The following is a 21293-nucleotide window of genomic DNA, read 5'->3' as shown; positions in this document are numbered from 1 at the left end:
TATATATTGTATGTGTGTGTATTGTCCATTAATATATAATATTGCGTGGGATGCAATGAGGTCCTTCCACTGAATTTTGGGTCATGGAGTCTTGAAACAAGTCCAGCAGAATGAGGACTCGAGTTTTGCATCAATATTCCAAGGTCATACATTTTGATATTTATCTTAAGAACAAACCTATGATTTCGTGCTGGCCCTCTTCCCTCCGTCTCTCAAGCTCTTTGCGATCATAGTTCAGCCGTTTCAAGCACATAATACCATACTGCAGACTCATCCTGGAGAAACAGTGATATGAACCTCAGAGCAGTTGAACGGGCAGCACGTATACCCAGCGATAGGGTCCACAGATCACATTCAAATACCATACCAATCTCGAGCAGAAACACAGCAGAATGAGGTATTGATCGAGTAAGCTGGACAGGTCAACCAAGTTACCACTTGGGCCTGTAGATTTAAGAAACTTCTCTTTGCCAATCCTGGCTGCTAACCTGTGAAAGCTGTCGACCATCTTGAGATGAAGTCGAAGATCCTTCTTGGTGAGGTGGTCCAGCATTCTTGCATCCACTAGACTTTCCATAAAGTGGCTACGATATTGCGGTAGGCCAAGACTAGGGAGCCAATAGTTCCCAATCCATTCATGGTTCATTTCTCCATATCCCAGTGTCTGTGCATGAAACCACAACCAAATGCATCTGTTAATAATGTTGTAAATATGACAGTTATTTCAATTTCTACTTCACATGATAAAGATATGCATATGAGAATTGAGGAAAAAAAATTGGGAAGACAATTTAATTATTAAATAAACATGTTTGTGCACAGCAAAACAAGGAAAAAAATGAAGATAATCAAAAATGAATTTTTCAAAAATTCACCATTCATGTGAAACTGCTTAACAACCCCCTTGTAGTTGCCATCACATGGTGTCAATGGGGAAAAAGACCTCATATTCAGCTTTCATCGTCAAACAATTTTGGGACAAAAAATGGATCTGTTAATTGGAAAAGGTCTGCAGGCAATCAATTGCTCCTTGTGTTGAAGTTTTTCATTTAACTTTCAAAATGATTCTCACCTGAGCCCAGGTAACCTCCTCAGCCTCCTGGGCTCACAGTCCAAGTAAGGACAGCAGGGGAGGAAGAAGAATTAAGAAGAAAAAGTCGCAAAAGAGCATGCAGCGCAGTACGATTAGTAGAAGAGGAATAAAAAACAAACGATAAGAGATTGGGAAAGGAGGGAGTTCACATGAATGCAGTTAAAGCTTCTATGAGGCTTCACTGGGAAACCAAAATCATAATAAAGATTTGTAGGAATAGCATACGGTTTTGGTAGCAGCTGCAAGATGTTCCATTTCCTCATGAGTCAACCACACATTCCCGGTAGGCTGGTGTAAGATGAAACAGCTTTATAAGGATGAGCATCACTTTTGGAGCTGAGTTAAAATGCAGGCCTCAGGTTACCAGAGTTGCATTAGCTCAATGTAATTTACCATGCTACAATGTGGCAGACGTTGGTCTCACCGTTCGGGAAGTTGGCGGTGCTGACGGGCTGGTCAGTGAAACCATTTCCTGGATTGCAAGGCGCAGTTTGAGGCGGTGCAATGGGTTGCTGATGCCAATCTCTCGCTGGATCTCAGTGTCGGACAAGGCTGACATTATGGCACCAGACTTGACGTTCGCTCGACACGCCGCTACATACCATGCTGGCATTCCCACCCAAAGCTGAAGAGATATACCAGGGAAGGGTGCATAAATAAATGAGTGACTCCTCAATTAGGTAACTGCACATGCAGACTCAAAGAGAAAAGGTATATATTTTTCTATGAATAGTTGTCTAAGCATTCATCTGTTCATTGTTTTATATTCCGTGAGCCCCAAGTGATGTCATAGGAGAGCTCATTCAGCTTAGCTTTGCAGTGACCATGTTGGTTGTCATGAACCTGATGGTATCTTTGTGTGCATTTATCAAATTAAAGCTTCCCTCTTCTTAAACCCTCCCACTCCCTCCTGATAAAGGCACTCTGGCCAATGTGCTCAACACTTTTTCTCCTCATGACAGAAGTTCTCTGTTGCATCCTATTTGAGAAAGCCCTCCAACACTCACTCTTGCTGATGCCCTCTGACACATCCTCTTACCGACGCTCAACAGCACCCCCTCTTGCTGATGTGCTCTGGCGCTCCCTCCTGTCAAAGCACTCTGGCGCCCCCTCTTGCACAAACACTCTAGTACCTCTTCTTGTGAAAGCACTCCGGCATCTCCTCTTGAAAAAGCGCTCCAACACCATGTTTGGTGAAAGCCCTTAGGTGCACCCCCCCCCCCCCCAGTGAAGGGACTCCTGTGCTCCCTCTGGCAAAAGCAATTGGGTGCCTTCAGTTGGTGGTTTGATTCCTCATGTTTATTCTCATTCAATCAATTCTGCTTGCAAGATGTTGGGCCAAAGTCTGAACTTACCTCGAGCCAAGCTACTACCGTTGGTCCATCCCATAGAGCAAAGGGCAAGCTCTGCCTCCGAGCCTCCTCCAACAATTCATGTCTGCAGAAGAACACTCAAATGTAAATACAAATACTCCACTATAATAACTATTGCCATTGTTTGACCAGACATTACATGAAGAGGGTGCTTACCTTTGAACTGTCGAGCCTGGGCCCGATTCCCAACCTGACAGGACTATAAACTCTCGGATTGGTGTTTCGTGTTTCGCAGGTGGATATTGCATTATAATGTGTGCTGCCCCTTGGATAGATGGGAACTCGGTGTTTCATTCGCTAGCATTAATTGGTGGATGTTAAAGATCCCACGAGGTGTCCGTTCCGAGTCTGGAAGGTTGATAGTTTGAACCCTGGCAGAGTCATACCAAATACCCTAAAATGGTACGTGTTGCTTCTTTTATTGATGCTCAGCATTTAAAAGGAATAAAACAACCGTGGGTTTGCAACCATTGCACAAGCTCATTGGGCTGAATGGCCTCCACCTGCATTGAAATTCCTTGAAAGGTAACTCATTTAATGTGTGAATAATGGGAGCCATTGAAGAAGTCGTAGCAATCATAGTAGTAGAATAACTACTGCCAAGCACATTTACCGGGTAATTATTTGCCCTTGTGAAACTGTCCACTGTTTCTGTTGAGAAATTAATTTGAGGTGAGTTATCTGGGCAGAGGCATTAATTGAAGATTACTCCATCTTCGACTCTGGCAGGATGCTGCAGAGGATCTTCTTGGTGATTGGTGCTTCGCAGGCAGGGCACTGCATTAATGAATGAGTGTGCGATCCCTTGGACAACATTAAGCTGGGGATCCATCTGGTGGCATTAGTTGGTGGGAATTAAAGATTTTATGGAATCTTTCTGCAAAGAGTAGACAAGGTATCACCTACATCCTGGCTTAATTCCAAATTATTGCCATAAATTACAGAGGATTCTGCATAAGTGCCACAACTACAGCCCTTAGCGAATCGAGCACACCTGCCAGTCAAACCTGCTCTCGATCTCATATGCATACAAATGAACAAACTCAATGTAATATGTTATTTCTGAGTTGGTAACTCGATTAATTACAAATACGTTTAGATAGATTATATTAAAATCATTTTCTAATGACTTCCAGACTTTAATCCAAATATGTCAACATGTCAAAGCATTTAAGGCCATATATAGTTAAAATATGTCATTGGGAAACAACTGTGCAAAGATGACCATATGGAAAATCGATTGGCTACCTCTGAGCTTCCTGGAACTGACTTTAATCTGTGGTCGTCAAATTGGTCTACAACTGCCATCTGTTGCAGTACCAACAGAGGACATTGCATCATATAGCAGAGGGGATATTTCAATTGCTGTTCCAAGGAAAGTTGGAGCAAGCCATTTATCCCATAATGCCTGTGTCATATACACATTTTAACACCTCCCAACTCCCACCCCCTTCCATTTGTGCTGTACAGGAAAATTATGCACATTACCCCAAGCAATGGGAATTGCTCCTGGGATCTGTGACATCCATGCTGAACTTCTCAAGGCTGGAGGAAATGCTGTACTTGTGTAGTTGCATGCATTTCTATGTTCTGTCTGAAACACAGGCATCATACCTACTGACTGGAAGAGGGAACTTGTTGTCCCTCTCTGGAAAGGGAAGGGTGATCGCCAGGACTGCAACAGCTACCGAGGGGTGACGTTACTCTCAGTGCCTGGCAAGGTCTTTGCTCGGATAATTCTTGATAGGGTTCGCCACCATCTGCTTGGGCACCAGCACCCAGAGCAGTCGGGCTTTACACCAATGAGGTCAACAATTGACCGTATCCTTGCTCTTCAGGTCCTCAACAAATGCAGGCGAGAATTTTGCAGGGGCTGCTCGCAACCTATGTTAATCTCCGCAAAGCGTTCAATTCAGTGAATCAGGATGCCTTCGGAGGATTATCAGTCTTAATGGGAGGAGGAAGAGATTGGGACTATTCTCTGTGCAGAGCGTTGATACTGCTATAGCAGTCTTCTTGGTTATTGGGTACAATGCTGGCTGGGTCGCCACTTCGACACACTATACCAGCATGCTGGCACTCTTTTTTTCTGACCTCGGAAGGATGACAGGTCAAGTTAACCACACCTGGTATTAATTCAACAGCTGAGCGGGGTCTTAATAGGGTACCACCAAAACTGATCAATCCGATTTCTGAACGATACTCTGCAACTAAGAGTTCTATGAGATGTGGTGATACCATCTCCAACTTATTTCGAGTTGTTACTGGAGTTCGTCAAGGATATGCACTGGCCCCCACACTTTTCAGCACTTGCATGGACTGGATTTGGGGGAGGATGTCAGAGATCAAGCTGCGGTGCATCGTTTGGGCATGACAAGATACCTGACCTTGATTTCGCAGACGATGCAGTCATCTTTGCAGAGATGCTGGATACCCTTACACGGGCCCTCGAGGCGCTGAATGAAAATTCGGAGCCGCTGGGATTACGTGTTTCCTGGGTCAAAACTAAGATCCAAGCTTTCAATAAAATATTGGATGCTGATATCTTGTCTGTACCGGTTTGCATTGAGATCATGGAGAGATTCACTTCCCTTGGCAGTGATAGTCATGTTTCTGCAAGTTGTGAGCCAGGGATCCATAGACGTCTGGGTCAGGCCAGGGGAGTTGTGGATTTACTGGATCATGGGGTGTGGCACTGTCGGTACCTATGCAGGAGGACAAAGTCAGAGTCTTTAAGTCCTTGGTCCTTCCAGTCTTGCTCTACGGATGTGAGCCTTGGACTCTGACCAAGGATCTGAGACAGAGACTTAAGGGTCATTCCACCTCAAATCACCCAGAAAAAAAAAATTGTAACCTGACCCCCTCAGATTTGGCTAGTTTTTTGCATGTATATTACATTTGAGAGTCTATGTTCACATACAAAATTTTAGCTAAATCGGACTAGGGGTTGACGAGATATGACCTTGAGAACTTTTGACCTTTTCGACTAATGTCGCGTTTCCACGAAAATTCAAATCCTCATATCTCAGCAACCCCTTGCCCACCCTATCTCGATTATTTTGGTATCGTTGGAAAGGTAATTGTCCATAGAATGCAAATCCAGCATCGGTTCATCAATCTAGTTAAGTTAGGGGTGGATGATTTGTTGACCTGACATTTGACCTTATCTTGACCTTGAAGACCTCATTGACTTGACCTGACCTTGCATGAAAATGAAAATTCATACTGTCTACTATAACATATCAAAAAACTGGAGGGGTCGTATTTTTTGTTCTCGAGATATTTTCGGCCAAAGTTCAAAGGTCTTAAAAATGCAACCAAATCATGACGTACATCGACATCCCCAGGCTTGTGAGTTTACAGCCAATATTGTGACCAGACTCATCCCAATCATAGTTGATGACACGTGTTGGTTCCACTACAAGTTGTAACATGCTCCTTTGGTGGCTTGCAACTTAGAAGGGGGGGGGGATCTCTCAGAAAAATTTGTGATATCAACTCCTAATGGTAGGTTTGGCAACACCTATGATTGGAGAGTTGATATCAGAAAATTTTCAAAAATGTATTATTTAGTGCTACTAGCATAGGAGTGGATATCAGAAATTTTTCTGAGAGATGCCCCCCCCCCCCATCTAAGTTGCAAGTCACCAAAGGAGCATGTTACAACTTGTAGTGGAACCAACACGTGTCATCAACTATGATTGGGATGAGTCTGGGAACAATATTTATTGGCTGTAAACTGACAAGCCTGGGCATGTCGACGTACGTCATGATTTGGTTGCATTTTTACGACCTTTGAACTTTGTCTCCTGTAGGATGTAGGCCGAAAATATCTCGAGAACAAAAAATACTACCCCTCCAGTTTTTTGATATGTTATAGTAGACAGTATGAACTTTCATTTTCATGCAAGGTCAGGTCAAGTCAATGAGGTCTTCAAGGTCAAGATCAAGATCAAATATCAGGTCAACAAATCATCCACCGCTAACTTAACTAGATCGACGAACCGATGCTGGATTTGCATTCTATGGACAATTACCTTACCAATGACACCAAAATAATCAAGATAGGGAAAGGGGTTGCTGAGATATGAGGATTTGAATTTTGGTGGAAACGCGGCATTAGTCGAAAAGGTCAAAGTTCTCAAGGTCATATCTCGTCAACCCCGAGTCCGATTCAGCTAAAATTTTGTATGTGAACATAGACTATCATATGTAACATACATGCAAAAAATTAGCCACATCTGAGGGGGTCAGGTTACAACCCTTGGGTGAACCGAAGTAGAATGACCCTTAACTCCTTTGGTACCAGGTCTCTTTGGCGAATCCTTGGCGCATGGAAAGGCGCATGAGCCAGAATTAATAAAAGGCAGATGCTAGCGATCTGACATGAGAAGGGTGTACTTCATTGGTGAATGGTTCACAAGGTTGCTTTGTCCCTCAAATTGCCAAACGGTTGAATCACACAAGCAATCTGCATCTTTTCTCTCTCACTCACTTACTCTCTCTCTCTCTCTCTCTCTGGCCAAGAGATGTTTGCCCTGCTGTGGAGTCAAACTGCCTCCAGAACTCCTGCATGGTTTTGCTGGGTTTGATGACGATGTCTTCCTATCCTGTCAACTCCTATGTATATCTCTTGTGGAGTGTCTTAAAGGCCTTCAAGGATAAATCATTAAGAATCTCACTTCGTTCCTTGGCATCGTGGATGTGTATCGGTATTGGTTAAGGGGGTCTATTTATAATGATTCATTACATTATTTTTTATGGTGATTGCTTCATTCTTGTAAATTCCTTCGCCCATGCTATTTGCTTGTTATTTAATATACCTGGTCTCGGGGTGAATTTTGCTTGTCCCTGGCTGCTCTGTTTGGTGGTTTAGGCTTGTTTCAGGGCAGTTGTGGTGTGGTTCAAACCACTTTGATCATTCCCGTGACCTAACGGTTTGCTCGGCCAAATTTATAAGAGGCACAGGTGTCTATCAACACTTCACCCAGTTAATTCCACGGCCCTGAGAGCAGTGTAATGTGAAAAATAGATCCAGGAACTTGCTCGGGACCGTAGACTTGTCTGGCGGTTGCATTCGTTTTGATGTGACCCGCAAGACTCGAATCGGGCAACCGGAATGGACCCGCGGCTGTAACAATACCATATGATATTTCACATTTATAACCGAAATGCAGATGGGACAGCAGGCTGTAGTCACAATCAGAAGGAGTGAATGCTTCAAAATGTAGTTATTTCCTGCTGGCTATGTCAGAATGGCAATTTTTAGCTAAGGCAGACCCCCGCCCCCCGCCACACCCTTTAGGGTCAAATACAGACTTTTCGCTCATTTGAAAACAAGCCACCGAATAAGCTACGCTCAGGCTAGAGCTCTAATCATTCAAGATTAGTGGGAATGGTGAGGGAGGGTTCCATGGTCATGGAGGGAGGAGCGGGGGGGGGGGGGTTGACACTGCATCAACAAATGAGTCAACTTTATATCAACATTTGAACGCCAAAAGTGAATTGGCTGGGGATTTTCAAAAAAGTGCAGTGAGAAAAGCAACAGCAAAAAAACAAAGAAACAAGCAATGCAGAGATAAAAAAGGATGAAACATAAATGAAAACAATGAAGGAATTTCCAAGCTTGGTACATACTTTTTCTGCAAGCGTCTGTCCCTCTCTGCCTTGGTTCCCAATTTTCCGATCCCCAGTACATCTGACGGTGTAACTTCCGAGTCAGACGAGCTGCCTGGAGAGAAGCAAAAAAAGCCAAAGATCAACAATGAACAAGGTGGAAAAATAAAGGTTCAACCTCCTCATTAAGATTCTTCAAACTAACATCAATCTTCTATCTCCGAAGATTCAGTGCCAAAAGTTATAAAAATATACTCATGACGTGGCATCAAGAAAAATAAGCATGTTACGTGGAAAGGGGGAGGGATCCATGGCTGCATTATGTTAAGAATAGTATGGACTGTGTGCTCGAGTAGGTGAGATTTACACCTGCATTAGGGACACGTCCGAGGTAAGTCATATGTAAGATGTGCACTGAGGGGATTGTGAGTGTCCATTATAAAGCAACATAGGCTATGGACGTTGGTGTTTGAAACCTGTCCACAGGAGAGGCCAGGTGAAGGACTTGAGGCAAGTGGAAATGGCCACGCAAAAGTGCTATGCATGCGGTTTTTGGAATCCCCCACTGGCCGCATCATTGAGATCCATGCACCTGGGGGGGGGGGGTATCATGTGCTGCGGAAAAGCCCCTGGACATGGGGTTGGACTCTTGCTTGAACGTGCCACCCCCACACGGTGAGACAGTCAATGATGGAACCAGCCGCTTGCTTGAGAGCGGTCCTAAGGGAATAAGAGCCGAGTCCCCACATGTGCACAGAGATATCTCTCTCTCACTCTCTTCTGGCAGCTTGGCCGTGAGCATCAGACTTTCTGTCTGCCCTCTGTGCGATGGACACCAGCCGACATAGCATTCACACCATGGACTGAGCTGGACGATCTCTGCGGTGTCGGAGTGGCATGGAGATGCCGATTAATTTGCTCAAGTCCTCTCTTGTCCCCTTCATTATGGAAGTCAGTGTGATTGGCTCCATGCGGGTTATAGCTTCATTTGTATCATAAGTACGAGTGCTTCCTTGTTTGTCTTTTGAGCACCATGCCTGTCCATTTATTTGTTATTAGCTTCTCATCTTCCCTCCTGTATTGTTGTAATAACCGATTTTATTTATAAGAAGCATCTTCCCACCTTTCGATTCCCAAGGGTGGGAAAGACCACCTGGTTTGGCCATATTGACCAACTTTGGAGAGGTAGTAAATTATATCCAAGTCTTCTGCTATGAGAGTATGAATACATAGAAGCACAAATGCTGTGTGCTCACAGCATCTTGTCTAAAGATCATTTGGCCATTCGCAGAAGTCTTGGACGTCCGGTGCAGAGGTTCTGTGTTAACGGAACCCCCTATGTGACAATATACTCATGACGAGGCATGGTAAAAAATAAGCATGCGGTATATTACGTGGCATTTTATGGAAAACTCATCCTCTTACATATCTATTATAGTCATGTCAGAGGTCCAGCGAATGCGAACATTCTGAGCAGGAGGTCTAAGATCTCTGCGAATGACCAGAACGATCTCTGAATTCACGACGTTCAGAATTAATGCATTATTTACCATGATATTTTCCCCAAGGATCGATTACATAAAACCGAGACTGGCAGTTGGTCATGTGGGAAGGCAGGAGGCAGGAAAACATTCTTATAAATAGGATGTCGATTTAAAGCAATGAATACAGGGGGATGACAAGATGCTAATAAATAAACACAACGAACCAAGCAGTCGAAAGACAAACAAATATGGAGCACACATACTTATTACAAGAATATAACTAAACGTTGTTAAAGCACCAAATTACCGGACTCAAACCAGAACAAAGGGGCAGGCGAGGACTTATGCAGTCCCAAGATGGTCTCTGCTGTATCACAATGATGTTGTGCAGGTTGGCTCAGCACAGGACGAAGATGTGGCATGGGGAGGGAAATGACAGCATACAGATGATGTGTGATGGTGGGGAGATGGCGTTCACTGTTTCTTGAACTGATCCTTTGGGAGAAGTGGCAAAGCAGAGAGAGAGAGAGAGAGGTGATCTGTGTTCTCTCAGCCCCACCATCATCTGCTGCGCACATGCGCATATACAACTTCTGGGACCACCCTTGGGATCAACCCAAGCACATGGTTGGTCCCACCATCGACTTCCCACTGCTGTGGGGGCGGCTTCTTCCAGTCAGTGTCTCACCCACTCTCCGTGGCTCCACAGCTTACTATGTCACTCTGGCCTGCAGTTCTCTGGGAAAACGGTCAGTGATAATGTCCATTTAACCAGTGCCTTTCTTGGTGCTTTTTTGCCCACAAGTCCTCCACCTGGTCTCACCTGTACAGGAGGTTTAACACAATACAACCTTACCCCATTCTGCTCTAAGGTTTCCAATCACTGCCTCCTCCGTGCACGTTTTACAATCAAACTTACATCTGACAGATCCCTGTTACAAGCGTAATTCTACCCTACTCGAGTACACAGACCGAGCTAAATTCTTAACACACATCTATGGATCCGCCACCCCTTCAACCCAGCAATATCTTCTATCTCTGACTGAATCAAGGAAGTGAAGTGCAAGTAAAAAAAAAACAATTAAAACTGCATTCAACGAGGTACCGACTCGATTAAATGGCTTTCCTTTTAATCTCACAAAAATATACATTTGAAAGAACTAGAGATATTGACTGACATTCATGAACTCATCATGTCTTATGACAAGTAGAGAGACATACAGGGAGCACAGGAGATCGGAACAACATCAAGTAGCGAGCTCATGTGAGCCAAAATATACAAAGAATGAGTTTCAGGAAGAGATCAGATACCCTGACTGGATAGCTGCAACTCTTTGCCAGATGCTCCGACCATACGGCTCTTTCGACGGAAGAGCAACCCAAACTTTAGACCTCGTTTCTTGTGTGCTTTTCGGAGGGTCTCAGAGCCGGAATCCCCGACCAGAGAGGCGCTGTGAGGAGGAGGAGGAGGAGGAGGAGGAGGAGGAGGAGGAGGAGGAGGAGAAGAAACAGGAGCTTCATGGAAAGAGGTCGAGGCCTTCGGATATGAGGAAAAAAAAACAACAATGGAATCGAAACTGACATCAAACATTCTAAATTCAATAGTCAGCCTTGAACTACATACTGTATATCCTTTCACTTATTAAAATTTTTTTCCCAAAGTTGGCCTTTATTAGGAACAAATATTTTATCCTTCGAACTGCATCACTAAACCGTGAGGAAGAATTAAAGCATTTCCTCGTTTTTCAAACTTGCTATTATAGTCCAGTGTTTATGAGGAAATATACTTGTGTAATTTTAATTGCTGGTAAACAATTGTTTGGCAATCTGTTAACAATCTCACACCAGCATCGCAAATACTCTTTCCATTGTGTGCTTGTATCCTTAAACTTGTTTAACCATTCTTATATGTCACTGTTTTGAATTGTAAGCAGCTTGGTTGATCAGGAAATGAATGAAATCAGAGTGATTGTGCTTCACACATTCACTCGTATTGCACTTTTTGAAGTTTGACTATAACTATGGTAAGTTTAACTAACTGAAAGTTCACAAAGGTATGCTGAGGAGGAGGAGATTGGGACCATACTCTGTGCAGAGCGTTGGTGCTGCTTAAGCAGTCTCCTTGGCTATTGGGCACAATCCTGGACGGGTCACCACTCTGACACAGTATACTAGCATGCCGGCACTCATTTTGCCGACCTCGGAAGGATGACAGGCTGAGTTAACCCCACCTGGTATTAATTCAACAGCTGAGCGGGATTTGAACTCAGGACCCTAGGATCCAAAGCCTGCCACCCTAACCATTAAGCCAACACCAGGTATGCTGAGTGCCATGGGAAGCAAAGTAAAGCTGTTTCAGGGGATGAGTCTTGCTCCGACGAAGGGCTAACATCCAAAACGTCACCTTTCCTTTGCTTCCCATGGTGGTCAGAACACCTTAATCAACCTTCAGTTTATACAACCAATCGATAGAATTGTCCTCCAATGCAGACTGACACATAGCCTTGACAAAGTCTAGTTGGTATTCGTTTGACTTTAGGTAGTTTGTACATTGTTGTGGGTTTTACCTGCGGATGTCCTCTTGGCTGGCTGCCTTCACAGAATACCCCAGGCGTTGTAGATTCCCATGTGGACTTGTAGGTGGTGAGGTCTCACAGCGGATCGTCGTCTTGTCTTCCCTGTGTTCTTCACCAGCCATTGTCTGGAGTTTGTGATCGGAGTTTGATGTAAGGTTTACAATAGTGTTCCAGGTCCAAGATTATGGTTACATTTTTAATACCGGTGGTTGGAATGTGTGTTCCCAAGAATCCCAGATGGATGAGAAAAATTATCAAGTTTGGATGCTTAACTCAAAGTAAACCTTTGAAGCTAAAATTAGAAACCAAAATTTGTGGGGCCATGTAAAATGCATCTATGAATAATGACATAAAATGGGACATCCCAATTCTTATCGTCTATTTGAGTATTTCAGGCCAGGCAATCCATTTTCACATGTTGTGGAACAAAAGAAAAAGAGAGGGGTAGTGTAACGAAACCTTACCTTCCGCCGATATTTCCTTAAATCGCTTGGCTAGAGACACACAGAAAATTACAGTTGGTTTTCAACAAATATTTCTCAGCACATTAATGAATTCAAGATATACAAGTAAACTCAGACACTGGAGGAAGCTGCTTGGGCCCACTGTGTGAGTGCTTTATCTACACTCCTTGAGCTTATTCTCCTTGCAATGGCCTACTCATTTCAAGAGGGACAGTGAAGCCTTTAAAGTCCAGAACCTATATGCATACGAGACAGCTGGATTTACATCCCAATCTGAAGAATGATGAGGTCTGAAATGCATCCCTTCCTGCTGATACTCCATCAGAAAGGCAGTTTTAAAGTCAAGTTTGATCACATTAGGGGTTGAACCCATCCGAGACAGATCAACGGTAAATGTAGAACCAACAGAATTATCCTGCTGCCCCATATGAACCAAAAATAAAACAGATTACCAGTCTCAATGGTGTGTGGTAAAGTTACCAAGGTCATGACACCCATTCGGTCGAGGTCTCTTGGAGGACGACGGGCTGCAGTTCGTGGAGGAGAGGCTGGAGGGGTTGCCAAAGAGCCAGGGGTTGAGGCAGCAGAGGGAAGACGGCATGGTGGAGAGGAACCGCCAGCAGGACTTGAACTCCCAACACGGCTTTGCAGCTCCTCAGCACGTAAATCAGTCGAGTCCTTTTCCTCCTGGATGAGCCTGAACAGGTGATGATGTGTGGAAAAGCAGAAAGTGGGAAGACAGTGTGAAAGAGGTAGAGAGAGGAAAATAGTGGTAATGATAAAGAGTAATGATAGGAATAAAATGGAAAAGACATCTGAAAGAGAAGGCAACAGAAGGGGGTGAACAATGAGGAGGCTGAAGAAATATAAACAAGCAATAAAAGGGAACCCTTACAAATATCTCCCAGGGATATCTCAAGAGATCCGATGAGAAAACGATGAGAAGCTCATAAGATTTAATGAGAAATGCATAGAAGCTTCTTTTTTTTAAGGGAAGTGGAAAAGGGAAATAAATGCATGTGGAAATGGAAAGTGAGATAAAAATGGGACCTTATTTCCCTGTTGATGGCATCCAGCTGCTCTTGCAGCATCAGTGCCAAAGTCTGCGCATCCGAGGAGCCCCCGCCGGGGGAACCAGCCCCCCCATCTCCCTCCCCCTCCCCACCTGCTCCCTCCACCCCCTCAACTTCAACATCACGAATGCCAGGCTGAAGTAGCAAAAAAAAAACATCGACATCATCAACAGCAGCGCAAAGTCAATCTCGCTCCAAACTCACAGCAAAAATGCAAATCTATCCAACATGTCAAACTGGCTTCACGCTCAACATAATAAAGCAGTATTTTCAGCATATACAGTATCATAATCATCATCATGTGCCAAACTCTTTAAAGAGCACCAGTGCTGCGGAAGGTCTCTTGGGAATGGTTATATTGGGTGGTTTGCCATTGCCTTCCCAGCAATCAGTGAGTGGAGGAATTTGCAATTTGTTCAGGGTGCAACTTGTCTTCCCTTCTCCAAAAGACACTGTGGAAACATCCCCCAATAACCATTGCTGGCAGAAGGGTCCTCCAGTTTGATGTTCTTCTAATCTTCCCATGATTGCGCAAACATTGATGCCTCACCCCGCTTGCGAAACACCAAGGTAGTTTATATTTGGGTTGGCATTTGAACTCAGGCGAGACAGATCAAAGCCAAGTACACATATCTCAAAGCTGTTCTGCCATCCCCAACATAAATGTTATATATATATATCCCTAAATTCTGGTGACATTCATGATCAGATTTATTCAAACATCCCTATCCTACACTGCTTCCCAAAGCTCTGTTTGAGACAACTTGATTGCAGCCTTTTACCCCATCCATCCAGCATATGCAAGGTGTACCCCTTCCTCTTTGTCCCTCAACCATACACAAGATGATTACTTCTGCTGGTTTTCATTTTCTCCATGCATGATGTGTCCAATAGGACGAAATTTTCTGTTTTATCATTGGCGCTTTTATTGTATATTTTGGTCTGATTTCTTCAAGCACTGATTTGTTTGTCCTCACATCCTCAAGCACTCAAGCACTCACATCTCAAGCACTTTGTTTTGTCCTCAAGCACTCACATCCATACATTGCAACTCGAAATAGCAGATCATTCATCGGCCTCCTCTTGGTTTGTGTGGTCATCTTTGTCAATCCTGACATTGCTGTTCTCCCCACACTGTCCATCTATTAACTTCTCCTCCACATTCTCCACTCACTTCAATCTTAAAACCCAGGAAGATGAAACTTTCCACGACTTCCAGATGATCGTCTCTCAATCTGAACACTTCGATCTTCTCAGTTGACAAGATTTTTGTCTTGGTTTAGATTTAAACAAAGATCAGCTTTTTCAGTTTCCTTCTTCACTGTCTGCAGCAGTTTCATCAAGTTCCCTTTATTTTCTGCCAACAGAGTGGCATTGTCAGCATACCTTAGATTGTTGATCCGTCTTCCTCCAATCCTGACTCCAAGCCTCTATGTTATCAAAGTTTGATTTCCTCATGATGTATTCACTATTCAGATTGAACTACGATGGCACTTGTAGAGCGCATAGTTTCACCTCGCACGTTAATTCTGAACAAAAATACCATCGTTAACTGAACACGCTACTGTTATGGCCTTTATACCCATAATCATCCATGCACCCTATTATGCAACATCGTTTCTTGGCTTGGGTTATGAACGTCATAAATTTAATTCTTCACTCACATCGGGTCATAGATCAGATATATGAAGTTTCTGATTCTTCGGATAAAGATTTCAATTCAACTAATTATGGCTGGAATACTACTTCACTGATGTCATCATTATCACCCTATATACCCAATGGGGAGTTGACATATGCCGAGTTTCAATTATTTTCATTGAGCGGTTTCGGGGAAAATGATGTCAATTTTCCCCTTTATTCCACAATGGCTGCCATACCATGTGACCTATGACACCAGAGTTAACAATATAATATTCTCCATGAGAAGTCCCTCCGATGTGTAAAGTTTTGCATCAATCGGAGAAGCGGTTGCAGAGAAAACCATTTTAAAAGTTTTGGGGCGAGACAAACAAGTAACGGGAGAGAATGTACCCCTCTGACTCCTTTTCCAATTCCAAACCATTCTGTGTCTCCATACCCTGTTCTTACTGTAGCTTCTTGTTTAGTGTACAGACATATCAGACATATCAGGTTCTCTGACATTCCCATTTCTCTCAGAATATTCCACATCAATTCATGATCAACGCAATTGAAAGCTTTGTGATAATCTATGAAACAGAGAGTTTCCTCAAGGCTGGAAAATGGGAAATATTCTTTGCCTTTATTAATATTTATCTTTACCTGCTCCACCGAAGGAGCACACAATTAGGTTGAGCACTTTACTTGCTCCACCACAAAATTAAGCTGCGTTTACACCACTGTTTGTTTGTCTGTCTGTCTGTCTGTCTGTCTGTCTGTCTGTCTGTCTGTCTGTCTGTCTGTCTGTGAGCAGGATATCTCTGATAAGGAGTATATTGAGAGATAGGGCCAAAGACGATATATTGCACAATATCTCAAAATGTTGTGGGTGGGTTATGACAAAACTATGTGTACATGTTGGGTGTGTGAAAAGGACGAATAGATTCCATTTTGGAGGTCTGAATCCAGATCCAGGCTATCGGTGAGATACAAAACGTAAACCATTCAGCCTGGTGGAGGTATGCACACTACCGAGTGCCTCTACTGGCTTTCAAGTTGAGATATGTTTTCAAGGTCATATCTGGTCGGCATAAGTTTCATTTATAGTTTTACCACAGGGAGTCATGATCTGTCACAGTCTGTGCCTCGCAGAGTATTAAAAGTTTGCACAGCACTTCTCCATCTTCTATTGATTAGAATCATCAAGCACCAGATCTCTATCTTATATATTTCTGATCATGATTGTTTTATTGGCATGAATGGAATCGGTTTGCCATTACCTTCTTCTGGGCAGTGTCTATACAAGATGGATGATCCGAACCATGATTCTCCATGGGACAATCCTTTGCCAGGCAATATGTGCCAACTGCCTGCATGGCCATCGACCACTTGCTCCCACTGCTTCACGTAACCCTGATAGGTAGGATAAAATAGGGTACTACACCTTGACCAAGGGTGGCACACTGGTCAATGAATGCAAAGGCCACCTCGTTTAAGAAGGATTGCTGCCTTTACCCCATTAAACCCTTAACCTTTGGTTTCAAAACCTGAAGCGGAAGGCTGTGGCAGATTTGGATTCAGTTTCCTTCTCCTCAAAGAGCTGCCTACCAAGGCTAATGAGCCCCATCTGCCCGAAGCAACAGATTTTATGGAGCTAATGATCTGCCTTTCACTTCTACAACCATTAGTGAGAACAACCCCACCATGAGAAGGCCGATGTGAGGCTCGACTGTCAGAGGCTGTTTGAGACTGTGAACCATTGGAGTATTTTATCCACCTTGAGAGCCTATCCTCAATATCACTCCATGGCATAACAGTCCGTGGGGGAAAAAGACCAATGTCAAAGATCCATATCCATCATATGTATGTATGTATATATATATATATATATATATATATATATATATATATATATATATATATATATATATATATATATGTATGTATATATATATGTATATACATATATATATACATATATATATGTGTATATATATATATATATATGTATATATATATATGTATATATATATATATATATATATATATATATACATATACATATATATATATACATATATATATATACATATATATATATATATATATATATATACATATATATATATATATATATATATATATATATATATATATATATATATATATATATATATATATATATATATATATATATATATATGTATATATATATATATATATATATATATGTATATATATATGTATATATATATATATATATGTGTATATGTATGTATATATATATATATATATATATATATATATATATATATATATGTATATATATATATATATATATATATATATATATATATATGTATATATATATATATGTATATATATGTATATGTATATATATATATATATATATGTATATATATATATATATGTATATATATATATATATATATATATATATATATATATATATATATATATGTATATATATATATGTATATATATATATATATATATATATATATATATATATATATATATATATATATATATATATATATATATATATATATATATATATATATATATATATATATATATATATATATATATATATATATATATATAGTAATCCCCTGCAATATCGCGGTTCACCTATCGCGCCCCCGCTTCATCGCGGTTTTTCCCTTGGAACCCAACTAATTTTTTCTGCGGATTCCCCCGGTATATCGCGGTAATAATATATAAAATATAAATTATTTAAGCAATAAATTATAATGCGTGGGGCTCGACCAGTCACACAACGCACGGGACAAAGTTTCGCTTGTGAACTTTGAATATTTTCTACGTTTTTTCTGCAAGCCCCACGATGCTGCCCAAACGCCTTGCACCTTCTAAGGCTTCTGGCAAGGAACCGAAGTGCCAGAGGAAGGTTTATATTCACTTGATAAAAATAAAATCCAATGGTGTTTATACACCGCCCAGCGTTTAATAATCACTCGATATAAATAAAACCCAATCGTGTTTACACACCGCCCAGCGTTAAATAATCACTCGATATAAATAAAACCCAATCGTGTTTACACACCACCCAGCGTTTAATATTCACTCAATATAAATAAAACCCAATCGTGTTTACACACCGCCCAGCGTTAAATAATCACTCGATATAAATAAAACCCAATCGTGTTTACACACCACCCAGCGTTTAATAATCACTCGCTATAAATCAAACCCAATCGTGTTTACACACCACCCAGCGTTTAATAATCACTCGATATAAATATAACCCAATCGTGTTAATACACCACCCAGCTTTTATTATGCACTCAATATAAATCAAACCCAATCGTGTTTATACAACGCGTGTATAAAAAAATAGGCATTTTTGGGGGAGGCGTCCATTCATTGCGGATTTTCACTTCTCGCGGGGGGGGGGGGGTTGGAACGTAACCCCTGCGCTAAACTGGGGATAACTGTATATATATATATATATATATATATATATATATATATATATATATATATATATATATATATATATATATATATATATATATATATATATATATATATATATTGTTACGGCTGTGGAAATTCGCATTACACCATAAAGGGCCCTTAGGTGAGATATCTCGAAGTACATGTGTAGTTAGCCCAAACCCGTTGTATAGAGGGAATTTATGTGATTCATCCGGGCTGCGACGCTTTTAGATAGCCGTTTGTCTGTTCTATCTTTATTATGAACCAACCACGTCTCAACCGCCATCACACAACAACCACCTTAACCACCACGCCAGCCATCGTCACCAACTACAACCATGCTCCAACCCTCAGACAACAACAACAACAACGCCAACAGCCATGACCTTTACCTTCACAACTCAATCCCGCAAACATCGCATCACCGCCATTCCCAACGGCACCATAACCATCACCCACCACCGAAAACCCTCCACCATCTTCACCTCTCTCCTTCTACGGCCATTCCCGCACCACCTGTGAACACTGAACGTCGGGCTGTCTCGGGCCCGTTCGGCGATTGGTGCCGAGCGCACCGAGCCGCGAGCACAAATAGCGGCCTTTCAGAGGGAAAATTCGGATCAAGAACGCTACACGCCCACTTCTCCTCCGTCCAATTAGCAAGCGCGGGGCGGCTTGGCCCCGCCTCCAGGCGTGTCTGTGTGAAATCGATATATACAAATTCTAGGATCAGGGGAGGTTCACGCCCCGATTTCCTCCAACCAAAGGGCGAGCGTGGCTCTGCCCCCGAGGTCATCCTGATACGAATATTTGCATATTAGCTGCTCCTGCCAGCCTATAAAACGGCGAAGTCATCGCTGTGGCAGAGAGTTGGGTTCTGCAGTCGGCTGAGGAGAGTGTCATCGAGTTGGGTTCTGGAGTCGGCTGAGAAGAGTTGTGGGAAGGGGCAAAGGAGCTCGGGTCCGAGGCGAGAAGGACGGAGGTCGGCGACGAGGTCGCGGGACCCAAGCCAGCCAGCCATTCTCCTCCCCCAGGGCATCAACAATTCCCCTTTCCCCCGCGCTGAGATAGTGCAAAAGGGGGTCCCGTTCCCACCCCACTCGAAACGTCGTGCCAACGAAACCCACCAAGGAGCACGGAGTCGGGGCACAGCCACGCGGCCACATCTGCGGCTCGCCCACCAACGTGTCACGAAGATGCGGGTGGGGCCCCCCTGGTCTCGCGGACCTGGCCGCTCCTCCAGGTCACGCGCACATATTGGCCTACAGGCCTGTCTGCCTCCTTGTCTATGAGGGTGGCTTCTTTCCTTTGCTTTTGTGTAAATGTGTGTTGGCGCCGTCTGTAAAGTAGAACTGTATAAGTGTTGCCGTGTGTGCACATAGTCGGTCGTAACTCTGCGTCGTTGTTGCTTTTGTTTTGGTTGCTATATGTGCATTTTGACAGTATGGCTGTATATATGTGCTTTCCGTGTGCAGGGAAATAAATGTGCATTGTGTGAACTGTTTTCCCGTTTCGCTTTGTCGTTTCTTTGTTGACCCTCCATCCTGCTTCACGTAAAGGGTTCGTCGTGGGTGCAAAACGCCCGGGAAATAATCTGAACCATCGAGGTCGACGATAACATCGCTCGGATATCCCGATAGTACGGAACGGGCCGCCCAAGCGGCCCGTGTCCGGAGTCAACCTGTGGCGAGGTACGATCGCCTGGTTTACCATCCGCATGGGTACTTCGGTAGGTCGAGTTTGGCGAACAACCCTATCCTACGCGGGTGGCCGATTGGCACGATTGTGGTGAGGTCGAAAGGCCCACCCATGACTGGCTCCGGCGATAGTTCCCGGAGGGTCACGACGGAATTGTCCGTCCGGTGGGCGACGCGGTCGCGATTCGAGTGACGTGGCCATCTGCACGTCGGCGGGCGCGAATTCGCAACAATATATATATATATATATATATATATATATATATATATATATATATATATATATATATATATATATATATATATATATATACACATATATATATATATATATATATATATATATATACACATATATATATATATATATACACATATATATATATATATATGCACATATATATATATATATATATATGCACATATATATATATACATATATATATATATATATATATATATATATATATATATGCACATATATATATATACATATATATATATATATATATATATATATATATATATATATATATATATACATATATATATATATATATATATATATATATATATATATATATATATATATGTACATACATCCATACATCCATATCATTTTTGATGTACCATTGTCTTTACAGAGTGATGGTGCTGCCGAGGCAGTTTCTTGGAAAGGATTACGCAATGTGCTTTGCCATTGCTTTCCCAGCAACAGTTAGGGCAGGAATTTGGAATTTGGCCATGGTATTGGCGATAGCTCAACTACCCTTCGCAAAGGACACTGAGGGATCTTTAGCGTCCACCAACCAAT

At 42.4% G+C, this 21293-nt stretch overlaps 1 protein-coding gene across 7 annotated transcripts in view; it reads right to left on the bottom strand.

The window, feature by feature from the left end:
- The window catches only part of LOC147013497 (liprin-alpha-2-like), a 126781-nt gene that overhangs the window by 13871 nt on the left and 91617 nt on the right, over positions 1-21293 (bottom strand). For 5 of the 7 annotated variants that reach the window (XM_085855332.1, XM_085855330.1, XM_085855335.1 and 2 more), the window contains 12 exons: positions 13657-13814; positions 13087-13303; positions 12607-12636; positions 12134-12267; positions 10878-11017; positions 8104-8197; positions 2449-2530; positions 1518-1718; positions 1319-1381; positions 1073-1099; positions 489-664; positions 178-275 (listed from right to left, as the gene is read on the bottom strand). In XM_085855332.1, coding sequence (XP_085711458.1) covers positions 178-275; positions 489-664; positions 1073-1099; positions 1319-1381; positions 1518-1718; positions 2449-2530; positions 8104-8197; positions 10878-11017; positions 12134-12267; positions 12607-12636; positions 13087-13303; positions 13657-13814 — 1420 coding nt within the window. The remainder of the gene's footprint in view (positions 1-177; positions 276-488; positions 665-1072; positions 1100-1318; positions 1382-1517; positions 1719-2448; positions 2531-8103; positions 8198-10877; positions 11018-12133; positions 12268-12606; positions 12637-13086; positions 13304-13656; positions 13815-21293) is intronic. The other 2 variants (XM_085855334.1, XM_085855333.1) reach the window with 2 other exon arrangements.

This window comes from Eptatretus burgeri, chromosome 14 (genome assembly GCF_056783735.1).
Source record: "Eptatretus burgeri isolate ZD-2024b chromosome 14, Ebu_testis_v1, whole genome shotgun sequence".
Taxonomy (NCBI): Eukaryota; Metazoa; Chordata; class Myxini; order Myxiniformes; family Myxinidae; genus Eptatretus; species Eptatretus burgeri.
This window is presented reverse-complemented; position numbering and strand designations above follow the sequence as displayed.